General features: G+C 44.9%; 1 protein-coding gene across 1 annotated transcript in view; it reads left to right on the top strand.

Moving 5' to 3' along the window:
- The window catches only part of LOC310790940 (adhesion G protein-coupled receptor B1-like), a gene marked incomplete at its 5' end in the record, with an annotated part of 240,863 nt that overhangs the window by 161,364 nt on the left and 62,459 nt on the right, over positions 1 to 17,040 (top strand). Inside the window, one exon of the mRNA XM_083652649.1 lies at positions 10,732 to 10,858. Coding sequence (XP_083508775.1) covers positions 10,732 to 10,858 — 127 coding nt within the window. The remainder of the gene's footprint in view (positions 1 to 10,731; positions 10,859 to 17,040) is intronic.

Here is a 17,040-nt window from a genome sequence, read left to right on the forward strand (position 1 = left end):
CTCACACTGACATTATCCTTTCCTTTTGCTTATCTTATACTTCTGATGTCAAATAAATACTGTGCCTTTTCATTTATCTGCTGTTGCCCTGAAGAGTGGCAATCCAGTCTAAAAAAACAACTGACAGTTCCAACACTCTTGAAGCCGCCATGTCCACAGACAGCCTTTTTCTTCTCCTTTTGTCTTTTTGCCGGAGCGCTCCCAACACACACAGACAAACAGCGCACGGAGCTGACTCTGACACTTAGTAGCTAAAATTAGCTAGCTAGCATATGAGGTAAATACTGTAGCAAGCTAACATCAACCCTATAAGATAATACAATTAACAATTCTCACGTGGAGCCTCTCCTCCGCTATGTTTGTTGATTCTTTTTAGTCCCGCCTCTGCCTTGATTTTGCTTGGTCAGTGGAAAAAAGTGACATTGATGAACAGCGCTCGTCTCCGAAAGTTAAATGTTTTCTGCTTGAGGCGCCCATTTGCTCCGCCCAAAAACACTAGCCGCAGAGAGCGTTGAAACGCCAGGCACAGTGCTGGGAAGAGGATCGAGTGTTCTGAACGTCTCCTTATCATAGAGGATGAATTGCAGAAAAAAAAGCTTTCTGTGGACACAGCACAATGTTCCCACAGCCCTATGTTCCCACAGCCCTATGTTTCCCCAGCCACATGTTCCCACAGCCACATGTTCCCACAGCCCTATGTTCCCACAGCCCTATGTATGGTGTCAAAGGTTAAGTGACCTCACTAACGCCATTTTCAAGCTTGTTAACACGATATCTCAAGAACGCCTTGATGGAATATCTTCCAATTTGCCTCTACTTTACTTTACTTTATTGTTTATTTAGACAGGACAATGCACATTAATAAAACAGTTATACACGTACAGAATCATCCATATGTGACAACGGTAAAAGTGCCGTGGTTAGCCGAAGCTCATTTTCACCCGCAGTCCTCGGAACATAAACAACTAAAAACTACAGGATAAATACAGAATACGGGAATAAAAAGCATAATAAAAATGCACAAGGGGTAAAAAACACATACACAAGGGATAACAATACATACACAGAATAAAAGCAATACACACAAACAGATAAGATAATAAAATGATAAAAAAATAAAATGTCCAAGAGAAGGCTCTTAATTATGGGTGCACTGTTGTGCCGTTTTGAGCCATTCCTTGATTTTGACTTTAAAAGTAGGGCCTCAAACGTCCACTTGGACTCAAGGACGAACTGATTAGATTTTGGTGGTCAAAGTTCAAGGTTACTGTGACATCACAACCGCTCATTTCATGCTTGTTAACATGATATCTCAGGAACGCCTTGACGGAATTTCATCTAATTTGCCTCAAACGTCCACTTGGACCAGAAATTATTGTTTCATCTAAGCTAATCTATATAAAACCAAATTCACACACTGTTGGCATCTTGCAACAACCGTCTTTCTCCAAATGTAACTTTATGCTGTTGTGATATTGACATTGTTTTGCAGATATGTAACATCTTTATTGCTCCTGGAGCCAGCCCAACCGATTCAAAATGTGTTATAGAAATGCCTGATATCAAAGGAAAATAAACCCATTTGTATCAACACCACAATCAGCCCATATTGATATGTGCCATTGATTCTAGACAGCTTAGATAGCCTTCATGCACATAAGTAAGTTGACCATGTTCTTTCCTCACCTCAGCTCCAGACGGTACTTTCTGGAGCTGACGAGGGCCTTCAACATTGCAGACACTGTGACAATCATTTCAGAATAAAACATCAGTCAAACAAACATTTTTCAAAGATTTCCATATTCCATATTCCATGTTTCCATATTGTCACTGTCCAACACACACCTCTTATCTTCCAAAGGAAGAAAAAAAATCTATTTTAACATGGTGTAATAACAACATTATTAACCAGTAATATAACGTCTTTCGCTGGTCCAAAGTACCTGAAACCTTCACAGGCTATTTTCGGGTACCCATTAAACCCATTTAGGAGGGGAAAAAAGGCAGAATTTGGAGATAAGAGGTTTCCGCTGGACAGCGATGATATGCTGGCAGACTGGTTTTCATCTACACGGCCTATTCTTGGCAGAGGATCCTCTCCCATGCAGGCTGCTGGACGGCCACCTAAATGATCCGTTTAGACTGTCTGTGGGCCTCTATGGTCGGGAGGGAGGGCAGCCTAATCACGTCATCCATAGACAGAGACTGCGCTGAGTTGTAATATATTGGATTTCTGTTAGAGGTTATGTGCTAATGTCAGCACTGAGCCTCCTTCTGGGGCTAAGACGCTGCTCTCCTGCTCAAACCCATCCTCTCTTCCCCTCTCTCTGTCTCTCTAGTGTTCAAACCCATCCTCTCTTCCCCTCTCTGTCTCTCTAGTGTTCAAACCCATCCTCTCTTCCCCTCTCTGTCTCTCTAGTGTTCAAACCCATCCTCTCTTCTCCTTTCTCTGTCTCTCTAGTGTTCAAACCCATCCTCTCTTCCCCTCTCTCTGTCTCTCTAGCATTCAAACCCATCCTCTCTTCCCCTCTCTCTGTCTCTCTACCGCTCAAACCCATCCTCTCTTCCCCTCTCTCTGTCTCTCTAGTGTTCAAACCCATCCTCTCTTCCCCTCTCTGTCTCTCTAGTGTTCAAACCCATCCTCTCTTCCCCTCTCTGTCTCTCTAGTGTTCAAACCCATCCTCTCTTCTCCTTTCTCTGTCTCTCTAGTGTTCAAACCCATCCTCTCTTCCCCTCTCTCTGTCTCTCTAGCATTCAAACCCATCCTCTCTTCCCCTCTCTCTGTCTCTCTACCGCTCAAACCCATCCTCTCTTCACCTCTCTCTGTCTCTCTAGTGTTCAAACCCATCCTCTCTTCCCCTCTCTCTGTCTCTCTAGTGCTCAAACCCATCCTCTCTTCCCCTCTCTGTCTCTCTAGCGTTCAAACCCATCCTCTCTTCCCCTCTCTCTGTCTCTCTCTAGCGTTCAAACCCATCCTCTCTTCCCCTCTCTCTGTCTCTCTACCGCTCAAACCCATCCTCTCTTCCCCTCTCTCTGTCTCTCTAGCGCTCAAACCCATCCTCTCTTCCCCTCTCTCTGTCTCTCTAGTGTTCAAACCCATCCTCTCTTCCCCTCTCTCTGTCTCTCTAGCGCTCAAACCCATCCTCTCTTCCCCTCTCTCTCTCTCTCTACCGCTCAAACCCATCCTCTCTTCCCCTCTCTCTGTCTCTCTACCGCTCAAACCCATCCTCTCTTCCCCTCTCTCTGTCTCTCTACCGCTCAAACCCATCCTCTCTTCCCCTCTCTCTGTCTCTCTAGTGTTCAAACCCATCCTCTCTTCCCCTCTCTCTGTCTCTCTAGTGTTCAAACCCATCCTCTCTTCCCCTCTCTCTGTCTCTCTAGCGTTCAAACCCATCGTCTCTTCCCCTCTCTCTGTCTCTCTACCGCTCAAACCCATCCTATCTTCCCCTCTGTCTCTCTACCGCTCAAACCCATCCTCTCTTCCCCTCTCTGTCTCTCTCGTTCCTTGCCTCCACCCAACTGCACCATGGATAACTGAGTTTGTGCTAGGCCTGCGGTCATGGCAGGGTTAGGCCAATTGGAAGTGTCGCTGTGATTCGTGGGTATTTTGAGTTAAACCTCTTTAACTGTGTGTGTGTGTGTGTGTGTGTGTGTGTGTGTGTGTGTGTGTGTGTGTGTGTGTGTGTGTGTGTGTGCGTGTGTGCGTGCGTGCGTACGGGTTTTCTCCCATTCTCCTGGGTCATCGGAGTAAACCAGTTGCACCATTATCCGTAGTTGGTTCCGCAGCTCAGACAGCCCAGTGAAGACAGGGGGAGGAGACTCGGTGTTCAGGAAATACAATCTTTGTTCTCGGGAGAACACTACCGCTTTTGTCCACAGGGGCAGCTAAAACCAACACAAAATGAAAGTTCCTTGTAGCTGTCTTCAAGTGATAATCTCAAAGATTTTCATGTAAATAATTGTCTGTTAAATCGCAGGCTGAGTTAAATCAATGGTGATTGAGCATAATGGCGCAATGCATAATGGCATTTTCAGTATTATAGCATTTCTGAACTGGGTGTCTGTGGCGACACCCCATAGATTTTAGGCGGAGTTAAAGTCGAGCTGAACCCAAAAATGACTTTTCTTTTCTTTTAGTTCAAATACCTGGGTATGCAGTGCACCTATTTAATAATGTATGCAAACAAAATCACAAAAGTCTAATTTCTTTAGTTTTTCACACTTTTTCACATCAAAAGTTAATTTTTCAAGATTTCATTGATAACAGTAATGTACAGTTTGCTGACGTCACCTAGTACTATCAAATTTCTACCCCATTTCAACCAATCATACCACGACATGCAGCTGTCAATAAAATCTTCATTTCAGGATAATTTTCTCTTCCAAATGAAGTAGAAAATGGCGCCTAGTGCATGTCATCTGGCAGAATTCCTATCCCATAAACTAACTACTAACTTGGCCAATTGTTAGAAACATGAACAAAAAACAAAAACAATAATCTCTAAGAATGCAAAGAAATGTAACTGGCTCGTTAAAACGTGCATTCCAGGGATATCGTATTTACAGAAATAGCGTAAAAGGCGCGTGCTTGAGAGCGTTTGAGAGCGTGGTTGTCAGGGGTCTGCCCTCGGAGATTCCAGGCCGGCGGGCAGCACCCATGCATCGGATTGTCCGCTCCCTCCGCACGAAGCAGCTGGCTGCCTGGTACTCCGCGGATCCCACTCGCGTAGCATGACAACACGCTGAATCCCACTCGATTTGGGGGTGGAACACGCCATGATTGACCAATGCCAAAGCCAGTCGACAGAATTGTCAAATCAAATCATCGACATGATGACCCGCCTCTCAATTTGTCATCTCAGACAAATTATGTTTTCAGTCTGAAACGGACTGCGACGCACATGACGAACGGGTTCAGTTCGACTTTAACGCAATAGACTCGATCTTCACGTTACTGTAATTACCGACTACTCTTGTGTGAAGTAGGCTAACAAGCTACTTTTTTTCCGGTCTCTGCTAGCATTGCGGGTGGTTACTATGGCCGAACAAACTGACTAATGTCAGCAACAGTTTGGATCTCACCTGCAATTACCACTCATCACCATAGGTGTCGCCAAAGAGAACGAAACGGAAATCTTTGAGATGATCACTTTAAGGCAGTGGTTCTCAAATGGGGGTCCAGGGACCCCCAGGGGTCAGTGGCATTTTACCATGGGGCCCGCGAAAAGTTTTCAGGAAAATAAACATATATCTTTTTTTGCAAAAGCTTTAAAATGCTTTAAATCTAAAATGGTTCATGGGTTACATTCTAATCTAACAAACCTAACAATTTAAAAGTCAAGCACGTTACCGTGAAAACAATTAAGCTTAGCCCAAAATCACAAATCAGCATGAGGGGGTCCCGGGTATATTTTCTATCTTGTAAGGGGTCCTTGGCAGAAAAACATTTGAGAACCTCTGCTTTAAGGTACCATCATTAACACAGGTCATCTGGTTGCGTTGGTTTGTTCACGCTTTCATCACTATTATTGTCCTTTTATAGCTTGAATATTACCGTGATGTGTTTTTTGTATGTTGTACTACTTTGAGTAGTAAAACTTACGCTGGTCAACACGTGAGGAATTCAATGGCATCAGTCAGTCATAGAACGGAAAGGACGCTTTTCACTCTCGCGGGAGCTCGATGAGTTTCACTCTCGTTTCCCGAAGGGGGGGGGTGTGTTTCAATACGCCTGACTCCGCCCACTTGGGACGCCGCCTTCACACACTGACATACACCTCCACACTGGCCTGCCTGACACACTAGCCGCTTTCACACCGGCCTTGAATGCACGGAAAATGTGATCCGCGCCTCCGATGTGAAAGTTGTGAAAGCGGGTTGGGGGTAATTGTTGTACGCCTTTCGTTCCGCCAGTGGACCTAGTCACAGCGCCGGGTTACCCTGCAACCCACCTCCACCTGAAAGCGTAGGAGCGGCAAGCCGGAACGGTGCGAATGGTCAGCTCATTCATAAAAAAAATACAGGGGACTCATGCAGCAAGAAAGCCATACGTGAAAGTAAAAAAAGGCAGCCAGGAGGAATGCTCCGTGCCTAGTAAGTAGGTTAGGCTTTATGCTCAAACGATGTTGACATTAGTAGGTAAAATTAATGGATATAATAATAAGCTTCAGAGGACTATAGCTGTCTGTGGCGAGTTGGTCTGAGGATATTCTCTCTGGAAACCAGCTCCAGAACTGCAATCTGTCTAGCTAGCCAGTTGTGCATTCCCTTACAAAAACTACTAACGTTATAGTAGTCGTGCATTTATAGCCTATACTATTCCCCCGACGAACGTTATGCAGTCTGCAGCTGTTTGATATGCGTGTGTCGTCTTTCAGAACGGACGCTAATTAGGCTACTTCATGGGAATAATTTGCTTTACAAAAAACTGGAACCAAAAGATAAGAATTAGCCTTGTACCTAATAGGCTCCATGATGGTGCATCTGTGATCCATGAAGTCGATCAGATATAATATTGAAACCCTGTTACCATGCTACATGTGGACAACACTTTCGTGTTTGATCAGTTTGATCTTTAACGACCGCAGCTGCATGTCGTTGGCTGGCGTACATCGGCGATGTTTGGTTGTTGAATGAATTCGTTCATCATACAGTAGCCTAGGCTACACTAACCTATGAAAATATTAATTTGGGCTAGGAGGAGCTGGGTGGAAATGCCTCCGCCCGCCTTTCAATCCGGGAGTGGTGGCTGTCACCTGAAAGCACACCCCAGGATGGGAATGTGGCGGTGCTGCTTGGCTGTGTGTGAAAGCAATTACTGTGGCGAGGCTTCCGGCTTTGCGCGCCTTCTGAACTGCAATTTTGCGCGATCTGTGTGTGAAAGCGGCTACTGACTCACACACACACCTCCTGGCCCGTTCTACACACTCACTATTTCGTGATTATTTTGCTTCGGCCAACGGTAAGTGGTGAATTACATTTTACAGAACATTTCTCTGTGTGATGGCGTTACAGCCAATGTTTTTATCACGTCAATTTGGTTGTCGCTGCAAACCCTTTGAAGTCCTTTCTGCGCGCCGGCGAGAGGGAGGGATTGAGAGAGAGAGAAAGAGAGAGAGGGAGGGATTGAGAGAGAGAGAAAGAGAGAGAGGGAGGGATTGAGAGAGAGAGAAAGAGAGAGAGGGAGGGATTGAGAGAGAGAGAGAAAGAGAGCACACATTAATTAATTTAGTTGACGCAATCCCTTTCATGTCCTCAGAATGTCACAATACAAGTGAGGAGATGTAGGCTATAGTTTCGGACAGAGTCTGTCCCCCGCAGCTCGCAGTTTTCATATTTAACTGGATTAATTAGACTAGCCTAGCCTACTATAATACTACAATAATGTTCTCTCATTTCAAGTAGCCTACAATAATGTTTGCATTTAAAATGAACATAATACAGAGTACTTAATTTACAAAGAAAAAAAACAAGCTTCTCATTTTCTTTTGGTTAACTCCATTTCACTTTTGATCTGTCTCAGCCAACAACCTACCTCCTTTTCTCTTGAGAGAAGTTACCTATCTATCTATCTATCTATCTATCTATCTATCTATCTATCTATCTATCTATCTATCTATCTATCTATCTACAAGGTATCCGTGTAGTCTGGAAAAGTAGCCCATTAAAAGTTGATGAATCCATTTAGGCTAAATTAAGACCCTTAAAAAGCATTAAAAAGTCTTACGTCCATTTCAAATTCAACACCTTTTACATTTGTGGCTTTACAAATGCTTGGAAATAGTGTTGAAAATCTGCCTGTTGCCGAGTTGGCTGTGAACCATTTACTGCTCTGTGTGTGTGTGTGTGTGTGTGTGTGTGTGTGTGTGTGTGTGTGTGTGTGTGTGTGTGTGTGTGTGTGTGTGTGTGTGTGTGTGTGTGTGTGTGTGTGTGTGTGTGTGTGTGTGTGTGTGTGTGTGTGTGTGTGTGTGTGTGTGCGTGCGTGCGTGCGTGCGTGCGTGCGTGCGTGTGGTGATCAGAAATGCATGCAACATATTGGGTACCTGTGATCATCATTGGAGGGGGAGACTCACTCACTCTCTCTCTCACACACACACACACACACACACACGCACACACGCACACACGCACACACACACACTCTATTAGAGGCTACTTGCATATTGGCGGGATGTATCCTTTATCTCACCCTGTTGTCTCTTTGCTTTCGTCATGACACTAAGAAGTAACACAAATTACATGGAATAATAACAATTGCTACAATTTCACATCACTAGCCACAACCCCGGGATGCCTGCGCCCGCGGTTGCCACACGCCGCACGTGGTCTGGGGCCGAATTTGCCCCTGTTTAATCCGTCACCTGAAAACACAGAAGGGTCAAACAGCTCACAAAAGCCTATACGAGGGATCAGCCGAGCAGCATTTTGGTAAACAAACCCCGTCACTGGGTGGCAACAGCAATGGAACCCTATGCAGCCTGAGCTTTGGGAGGCTTGAGTGTCTCACTCTAGCTGGCTGACCCTGTTTACATTGAAAAAACTGCGACAGTTCACACAACTTTAACACGACATGCATATATACATCAAACTCTTGAGCTAATTCTGCTCTCACTCAGAATGTCAAAAGCGATGTATAGTTTTTGAGATATTAACGTTTGTTTGGCACAACTCATACTAGTTAACTGCCGCGGGGTTCCGCATTTCTGGGTGGCAAGTGACGTCACACTGATTTGTCCTATTGACTGATGTGAAAAACACAGAAAATTGAACCTGTTCCGAAAACTTTAATGACGGACGAAAGTTTCGCAGTCAGTGTGTAAACAGTCAGTGACACAACATGTGGTAGTATTTATTTTAAAACATGCGACAAATTCGGATTGTGCTGACGTCAACGTGTGCTGACGTCAGACATTATATTGTTGTCTAACAAGTGATGTGTCATAGACAAATACAATATTTAATATAGTGAATACAATTTGCCGTTAGCTTGGCTATATAAGCCATATAAGTCCACCAGCTTTGATATCTGTTGGCTTGTTGTTGATATTTATAACAATATTGAGCCTTTTGGACAAACATTTTGTGGAGATAGAGGCAGCCATACTGTTTCCGGTCTACCGGCTGACAAAGATCATATATTGAAGGCAGGAGCGAGGCTCTTATCCTTTTTGGACAACAGTGCTCCAGCCAGGATGTTGCAGTGGAACAAGGTATACGCCTTCGGTTCTTACTAATAGACGAACTTTGGCGCAAATGCTTAGACTGGTGACGTAGTTTATTACGGCTCGTGCAGCTTTGCGTTTCTACTGTACCAACACAGCCTCACAGACAATTGTAAAATAGCAACGTTTTTTGCAATGTTAGGAGATTTTAGGTTTAGAGTTGTTGCCAAACTTCATTCATAGTTTACAATTTATCAATGTTTACCGGCCGGCTAACGCTGAACCGGAAGAACAAATACAATTGCGTCTGACACGGAAGAGAAAAAGTGGGCGGGGCAACATAAGGTGAATAGGTCTATAGATTTATCTGAGCTTCTTTCAAAAATGCAGGATGATGACTGACATTTTAAGCACTTGATATTGTCAAGGCCTGACAAATTAATCTGGATTTCATGGCTCACTTACAAGTGTGAGCCAAAAACGGAGCACTGCTCAATCAAATCATGTCTATGTAAGTTTGGGCTAAGATAATTTAAGTCAATGTCCCATTGCTGTCTGTTTTGAATTCATAACACTTGGCTTTTCATCCATTTGGATTGTTTTCTTAATTTAAGGGCACTCAAGCAGAGTCATAAAAGGCCAGTCCATCTCATGAGCCCATTCAAATGGTGGGTTTGTTATCTAATTGCCCTGGGTGTCAATTTACTGAAACCTAAGCATTTAATGTGATTCATATCAGCAAAACTTCAAAACCAGCTCACATTGCTGTTTCTTTTGACAAAGTGGAACAATAGCTGACGATCGGCAATATAGTATTATTATTATTTGGCAATGTGATAAATTATTAGATGGAGGTCACCAAAGTATCAGCTCAGAGGGAACACTGGTCCAGTGAGATTTTCTTTTAGTTATGGCTCCAAAAATAGATTTCTGCGTGCGACCCCCTGATCTTTGCTCTCCATTATAATGATGAAAAGGACAAGATATAATTCACTACAGGCTGTAGAGAGACACACCTTGCCATACCCACTTTGCACCAATGGCAATTGATATGGTCCAGCAATGTAAACCTATATGGAATTTATGCAGAACTGCTCAAATGATGATGATGATGATGATGATGATGATGATGATGATGATGATGATGATAATAATAATAATGCTCACTGATGGCATATTAATAACATAATTAATAATAACAACAATTACAGTAATAATCATAATGTTTAGTAATATTATTTTGGGGCTGATATTTTGATATCTCCAGTCTATTGTAGTAATAATGTGTCCAGGCAGAGAGCTGCAGCACGCGCCGCCACACAGACCCGTTCATATGTTCCCTGCGTCTCCTTCGCCTGCGCCTGCAAACGGCAGAGATGTAAAGTGGATTAGGGTTAAATAGCCCGTGTGTAACGTGAGGGATTTGAATCGCTTTTTTCCCCTTTCTGTCTTTTTTTCCCTTTTCCGCCGGGCTGCTTTTATTCACCGCATCGCTTTCTCTCTCTCTGTGTGTGTGTGTGTGTGTGTGTGTGTGTGTGTGTGTGTCTTTTTCTCCCTTCCTCTCGTGCAGCTCCTCTCTGCTGGGATCGTGGTCTGCAAGGGGCTGCAGAGCTGTGCTAGTCGACTCATTCAGAACCAAATGCGTGTGTGACAGACTGTCCACCTTCGCCATCTTAGCACGACTAAATCCCGACATGGTAAGTCCAACAGCCTCCCTTGACTGTGTCTTTTTTTGGTGGTTTATGTGAATGCCTCTCTGCCGGCGTTGCTGTGTGTGTGTGTGTGTGTGTGCTTGTGTGCTTGTGTGTGTGTGTGTGTGTGTGTGTGTGTGTGTGTGTGTGTGTGTGTGTGTGTGTGTGTGTGTGCGCGCGTGCGTGCGCGCGTGCAAAGGGCGTCATTGTCATTACATATCAACAGATCCTCCCTCCCTCTCTGTCCCCTCTCTCTCTCCCTCTCTCTCCCTCTCGACATGCCAAAGCCATGCAGCAGCGGTTTGCCAAGTGAAGGATTTTGGGGCGTCTCTCTTTTCTTCTTTTTGAAGAAAACCAGTTGCTGTTGATCTCTTCCGAGGGGAAAAGCACATAAATAAAAGGCTATTCGTTCAACCAATTCCAGCCCCAATGCACATCTATTGATTTGCATACATTACATGGTGAAGGGATGCGGTGGTTGGAAGATTTTAAATGTTTTAACTGATACCTGCATCCCCCCCTCCCCCTCCCCTTCTCATTCCACATGAACATGATCAGTTGACGTCCACATTAGCATATTTTAACATATTTGACTATCAAACGGTGTCTCCATGGTTACCAGACCCTATGGAGAAGATACCGCATGGCCATCAAATAATCTCGAAAGACACGTCTGGAGCTGCATAGGACAATTCCCTTTTATAATAATCCCTTTTCACCACAGCCATGTTGTGTCTCAATGCAGGGCATTGGGGGGCGGGGGACTCGGGCGTTGTGATAATGGAAATGTCTGTAAAATATCAGCGCAGAATCCCAGTGACTCATTGTGTCCCAGTTTGTTTGGGGAAAGGGCAGTGTCTTTCATTCAGCGCCATTAGTTATTATTAGACTGGAAATTGCCTGGGAAGCAGTTTGTTCACTAGTTGCCGTGGTAACAGCATGGGCAACCAGAGGCTCTCTTAAAGACATAGGAGACGCCATGCTGTTTCTGCTGCCTGCATGGCCTAAAGGGCAGGCAGGGGGAACTATGGATTACACTGGCTGGTTAAAGCACCTGGCTTTGGGCTGATGGCCTGTCCCTTAAATGCCTCAAGATGCTCATATAAAAGCCAGAGAGAGGGTGTGAGTGAAGGTAGGCTATACCACACGGTTTGATGGCAATGGATAAACATGGCCGTCGTCATCTGCTGGGATTCTGCAGCTGCCTATTCTATAGGCCTGCATGCTTCTCTGCTCTTTTCCTGGAGCTAAGAGGATGCAGTGAACAGCTCAGGCTGAGTGGGAGGTATGGGGATGCACCTCTACAATCTGTTACATGTTAACACACTGTAGCTTTGCCAGCATCACTGACAGCAAGAGTAGCATGGAATGCTGCTAGCATGGAGGATGGGGGGAGAAGAACGCCATGTCGGACTGCATTGGGAAAAACCTGGAAATTCAGCCTTGAGGCAAATGTACACACACCTTGTAAAGCATTACTTAACAGCTTTTAGCAGTTGTGGTATTCTTGTAAATGTTCTATATACAGTAGTTGATACATCATTTAATTTGAATAAAATCTCAATGTTTGGAATTGGTTCACACTGTGCTCTCTAGAGGATTGCTGGAATAACAGGGAACCAATTCTAAAAGCTAAACAGCAAAGCGCTGCCCGGTGTTTAATTAAATGTCCCATGTTATGCTATTTTTGGGAACAGTCTTGTCTTTAATTGGATAGTCCACCTACTGTACAAAGAGTCTACAGAGTATTAGTAACATTTCAACAGCTTATTACAGTAGTTGACATTCAACAGTTTCACTTTATCTGTAGATGTTTAAAGGCCGGGTTTTCCGTGGGGAATATGAATATATATTAAATCTCACGCCCCTAAGGTTTTAGAATCCGTTGAAATTTTTGAAATTGGTTGTTTACAGCCTGAGATATCACCAGAAATCCACTCTGTGTGTGGGGGGGGGTGGTGGGGGGGGAGGTGCGGGTGCGGGGACTCGAAATACTACATTTCCCACAATGCACTGGGCTCGCGTGGCCTTCGTTTCCATGCCCACCCCTCAGGCGTTTGGCTGATATCAAACTCCAGTAGGTGGCGGTAATGCACATATATGTTTGCCAACCGCCATAAAACTCAAAGAAGAAGAAGACATGGAGAGAAGACATGGAGAGAAGAAGAAATAAATCGAAAATAAATCGAAAATCAATTGCCTCCAAATTGCACCAAATTTAAACTGAAGTATATATGTCGGGAGATGTCTTCATAAAAAAAAAATCATGCATTTTCATGCATTTTCGTCGGAGTTACGCGCATCTGATGTTGTAACTATTTTCTGTAAAAATGTGTAAAAATGGGTACATTGCAGCGTTGATTTCGTTACTTCAACCCACCTATTACTAGATGTAAAATTTGACGAGCTTTCCAATGCCGCCAGTCCCGTGTCTGTTAGTGCTTCCGTTCCCGAGAAAATCGTCTCTTTGCAAGGAACTATGGGAAGCTAATATTAGCTACAGCATGCTAGGCGGTTGAAAAAGATGGCTGCCTTTTCGTTTTTCTTCAGACCTCTGAAGGGGCGTGGAGGACCTCTAGAGGCGGGACCATGGCTCACAACAGTTGTAGTTCATAGGTGCACGACTTCCGCAAGGCGGGGGGTGTCGCTCTGACGCGTTTTGCGTCAGAGCGACATGGAAATAATGTGATAGATGCTTGATAGGCATGGCAGTTAATAACCAATTTCAAAAATTTCAACGGATTCTAAAACCTTAGGGGCGTGAGATTTAATATATATTCATATTCCCCACGGAAAACCCATCCTTTAACAGATTCTGTGCATCCCGTTCCTCACACCTGATTCTCATCACCTGGGGCTACTTAATTATTTTGAGAATATGTATGTTCATGAATTGTCACATATACTCCATAGATAATCTCTTAAACATCTACAGACAAAGTGAATTGTTGAATGTCAACTAATAAGCTGTTGAAATGTTACAAATACTCTATTATAGACTCTCAGTAGGCAAACTATCCAAATACAGTGTTACGTTTGAAACATGTCTTATGAGTCATTAAAACAAGGTTATGAATTCTGTTTGGGGGGGGGGGGAAATCCAGCCTCTGTGGGTCTTCTCTATCTGCTCTGTCTCTCCTGTAATTTTCCTTCAGAATGAGTCTCTTGTCTTCCCCTGTGTCAGAGACTGTTGCACAGCCGTATCTTCCCCTGTGTCAGAGACTGTTGCACAGCCGTATCTTCCCCTGTGTCAGAAACTGTTGCACAGCCGTATCTTCCCCTGTGTCAGAAACTGTTGCACAGCCGTATCTTCCCCTGTGTCAGAGACTGTTGCACAGCCGTATCTTCCCCTGTGTCAGAGACTGTTGCACAGCCGTATCTTCCCCTGTGTCAGAGACTGTTGCACAGCCGTAGAGAGGAGCAGAGAGGATTCCGAGTAGCTGAAGATGGCGAGTTCCGCCTCCGGTTGAAGGGTTATTTTGTAGGCCTTAGAGCACCAGTCAAATATTTTGGCCCAGAATCCGGATAGTGAAGGTCAAAACCAAAAAGGATGGGACATTGTGCCCTAGCTCTGACACCTGACACCTATCACATAGAGGTGAGACAGAAGGGAAGATCTTGTGCAACCTATGCTTGGAATAATGAAGACGGTGAGCGACTTTAAATTGGATCCGCTGGTGTCTGCTGTTAATTGAGCAAAGTGAGACCACAGACAGACTCCTGTCCCATATAATTTCAGATAATCAACACCAAGTTCCTCCTGCCATGCCTCTCTAATCCTCTCAGTGGGGGCCCTGATGCAGCCTCACACAGACACACACATCTAGAAATAAGTTGCCTGAAGTGAGGGGGCATTAACAAAACGCATGTTCCTTTGGGAGAACTTCAAAGTCATGAATCTTGGATCGAACATAATGTCTAATTTGCAGGTACTGTATCTGTAAAAGTGTGTTTGGGACAACTCAAATTTCCTCTTCAGAAGATCAAAGGATGCAAATTGACCATCAACTCACTCCAGGCATGGTAGGTTCTGTCTGACCGGGAGGGTAAAAAAGAGTGATTAAAACAAATTGGTGTATGAACAGAAACATTGTGTATACTCAAAACACTTCTAACCTGGCATAGAATTCTGAGTTTTTCATAACTAAACATAAATTATTTAAAGTCCCACTCTCTAGCTTAGAAAATAACATGGCTGGCAGGGAGGCAATAGAGCTGACCTCCATTTTTAGCCACAGGGGGGTCCCGAGAGTTAAATTGCCAGGAGGCCCTTGCCACTAAAACATTAGAGCCCTAACATGTGTTACTTTGTGATGTCACAAAGTTGCCGAAGTCAAAACGGCTCGTTTGGAGACTTTTTTCCCCATACATCGCTGGTGTGACTTTATCTGGGCACCATGTGTTCTGAGACTTCCATGATGATTATATAGCACGCCCAAGTCCTTTATAATCAAAGAAGCAAGGAAATCTTATTTTAGACTAAATGGGATCTTTAAGACGAATGCTGAAATGAAAGGTCTGAAGTCATGTTCTACGACGTTTTGACGTGTATAGCCCTTATTCGCTAACCCTGGATGGCACCATATGACAACTAGTAACAGCCTTATTGTCATTTCTGTTCCATTACAAAATAGCGATGGTGATGACAGCAGTAAAAAGTTGTTGTTTGTATGCTGCCATTAATGCCTGTAATAATAAACAAAATAAAAAACGAGGTGAACAGACTTTGCTGTGAGGAGCTGTCAGAAAGTTTCACCTGTCTTTCCTAACTATCCACACACCTCTCCTGTGCTGCTGACGTATCCTCCATCTCGCTCCCTTCACGTCTGTGGATGGTAGAGATAGAAACAAACCATGGGGACTTTATTGCTGTCATTACTACAGCCGTGTGTTACGCAGGTCACCATCCGAACACAACATCCGAACACAACAGGAACGATACAGGTAACGCTAACGGCGGGTAGCTTCCTATAAACGCTGCTCTTACATAGGCTGTCACTTGAGAGCTGCAGCGCTATGTCAACAACATGGCGGCAGTGGCCGTGACCGTACGTGAGTTACGTGAATCAAATAAGGTCTATAGGCTACAAATAATCGAGGTGCCGTTAAACTGTCCAATTTTTGAAGGGAGTTTGGCTTTTGTGACGTTCTCTTCCATAACAAAGAGAACAGCACATATGGGGCCCAGGCAGATTGTCGTGTGTGTATGTGGGCTGAGGCTGTGTGCAGCAGTAGTAGCTAGGTCCTCTCTGCACCACGTGCTGGCTGCTGCCTGTAGCCCTCCTCTACCTGGACCTCAGCCTGCTGTATCCTCTGTGGCCCTCCTCTACCTGGACCTCAGCCTGCTGTATCCCCTGTGGCCCTCCTCTACCTGGACCTCAGCCAGCCTGCTGTATCCTCTGTGGCCCTCCTCTACCTGGATCTCAGCCTGCTGTATCCCCTGTGGCCCTCCTCTACCTGGACCTCAGCCTGCTGTATCCCCTGTGGCCCTCCTCTACCTGGACCTCAGCCTGCTGTATCCCCTGTGGCCCTCCTCTACCTGGACCTCAGCCTGCTGTATCATCTGTGGCCCTCCTCTACCTGGACCTCAGCCTGCTGTATCCCCTGTGGCCCTCCTCTGCCTGGACCTCAGCCTGCTGTATCCCCTGTGGCCCTCCTCTACCTGGACCTCAGCCTGCTGTATCCCCTGTGGCCCTGCTCTGCCTGACAGGCCGTTCACAGCACTGTCGCAGTCTGGAGGCATCGCATGGCCTGAGGGTTGCAAAACGCTGGCAATTTGACTTGGTTCCCTGTGCCCAAAAAAAGGCGAGAAGCAACTCCTCTCCTGCTCTCCCTTCCCCCATTTTGTACAGATTTGTGTGTGTGTGAGACGCCCATGGTTGCCATGCTAATCGTTCCTACTGCAAGACAGAGGGCTCTATTCTCCCCCTGGCCTTAAACACAAAAAAACACGCTTTACGCCTACCGCTGACTCGGGAAGATAGTGTCATGTTTTTACGCCGTTTCGCCCTTAACTCATTGAGTGCCAGCCACTTTTGGAGAACGGACGCTCCCAGTGCCAGAGTTTCAGAGCGTTTTTCAGTGATTTCTCGAGGCCCACAGAATATTGTGTGATATTACTATGTAAACACCGAACACGCACAAAGAACGATGAGACTCTCTTCTATCATCTGCAATCAGTTTATTGA

This window comes from Poromitra crassiceps, assembly GCF_964638095.1.
Source record: "Poromitra crassiceps genome assembly, chromosome: 1".
Classification (NCBI taxonomy): Eukaryota; Metazoa; Chordata; class Actinopteri; order Beryciformes; family Melamphaidae; genus Poromitra; species Poromitra crassiceps.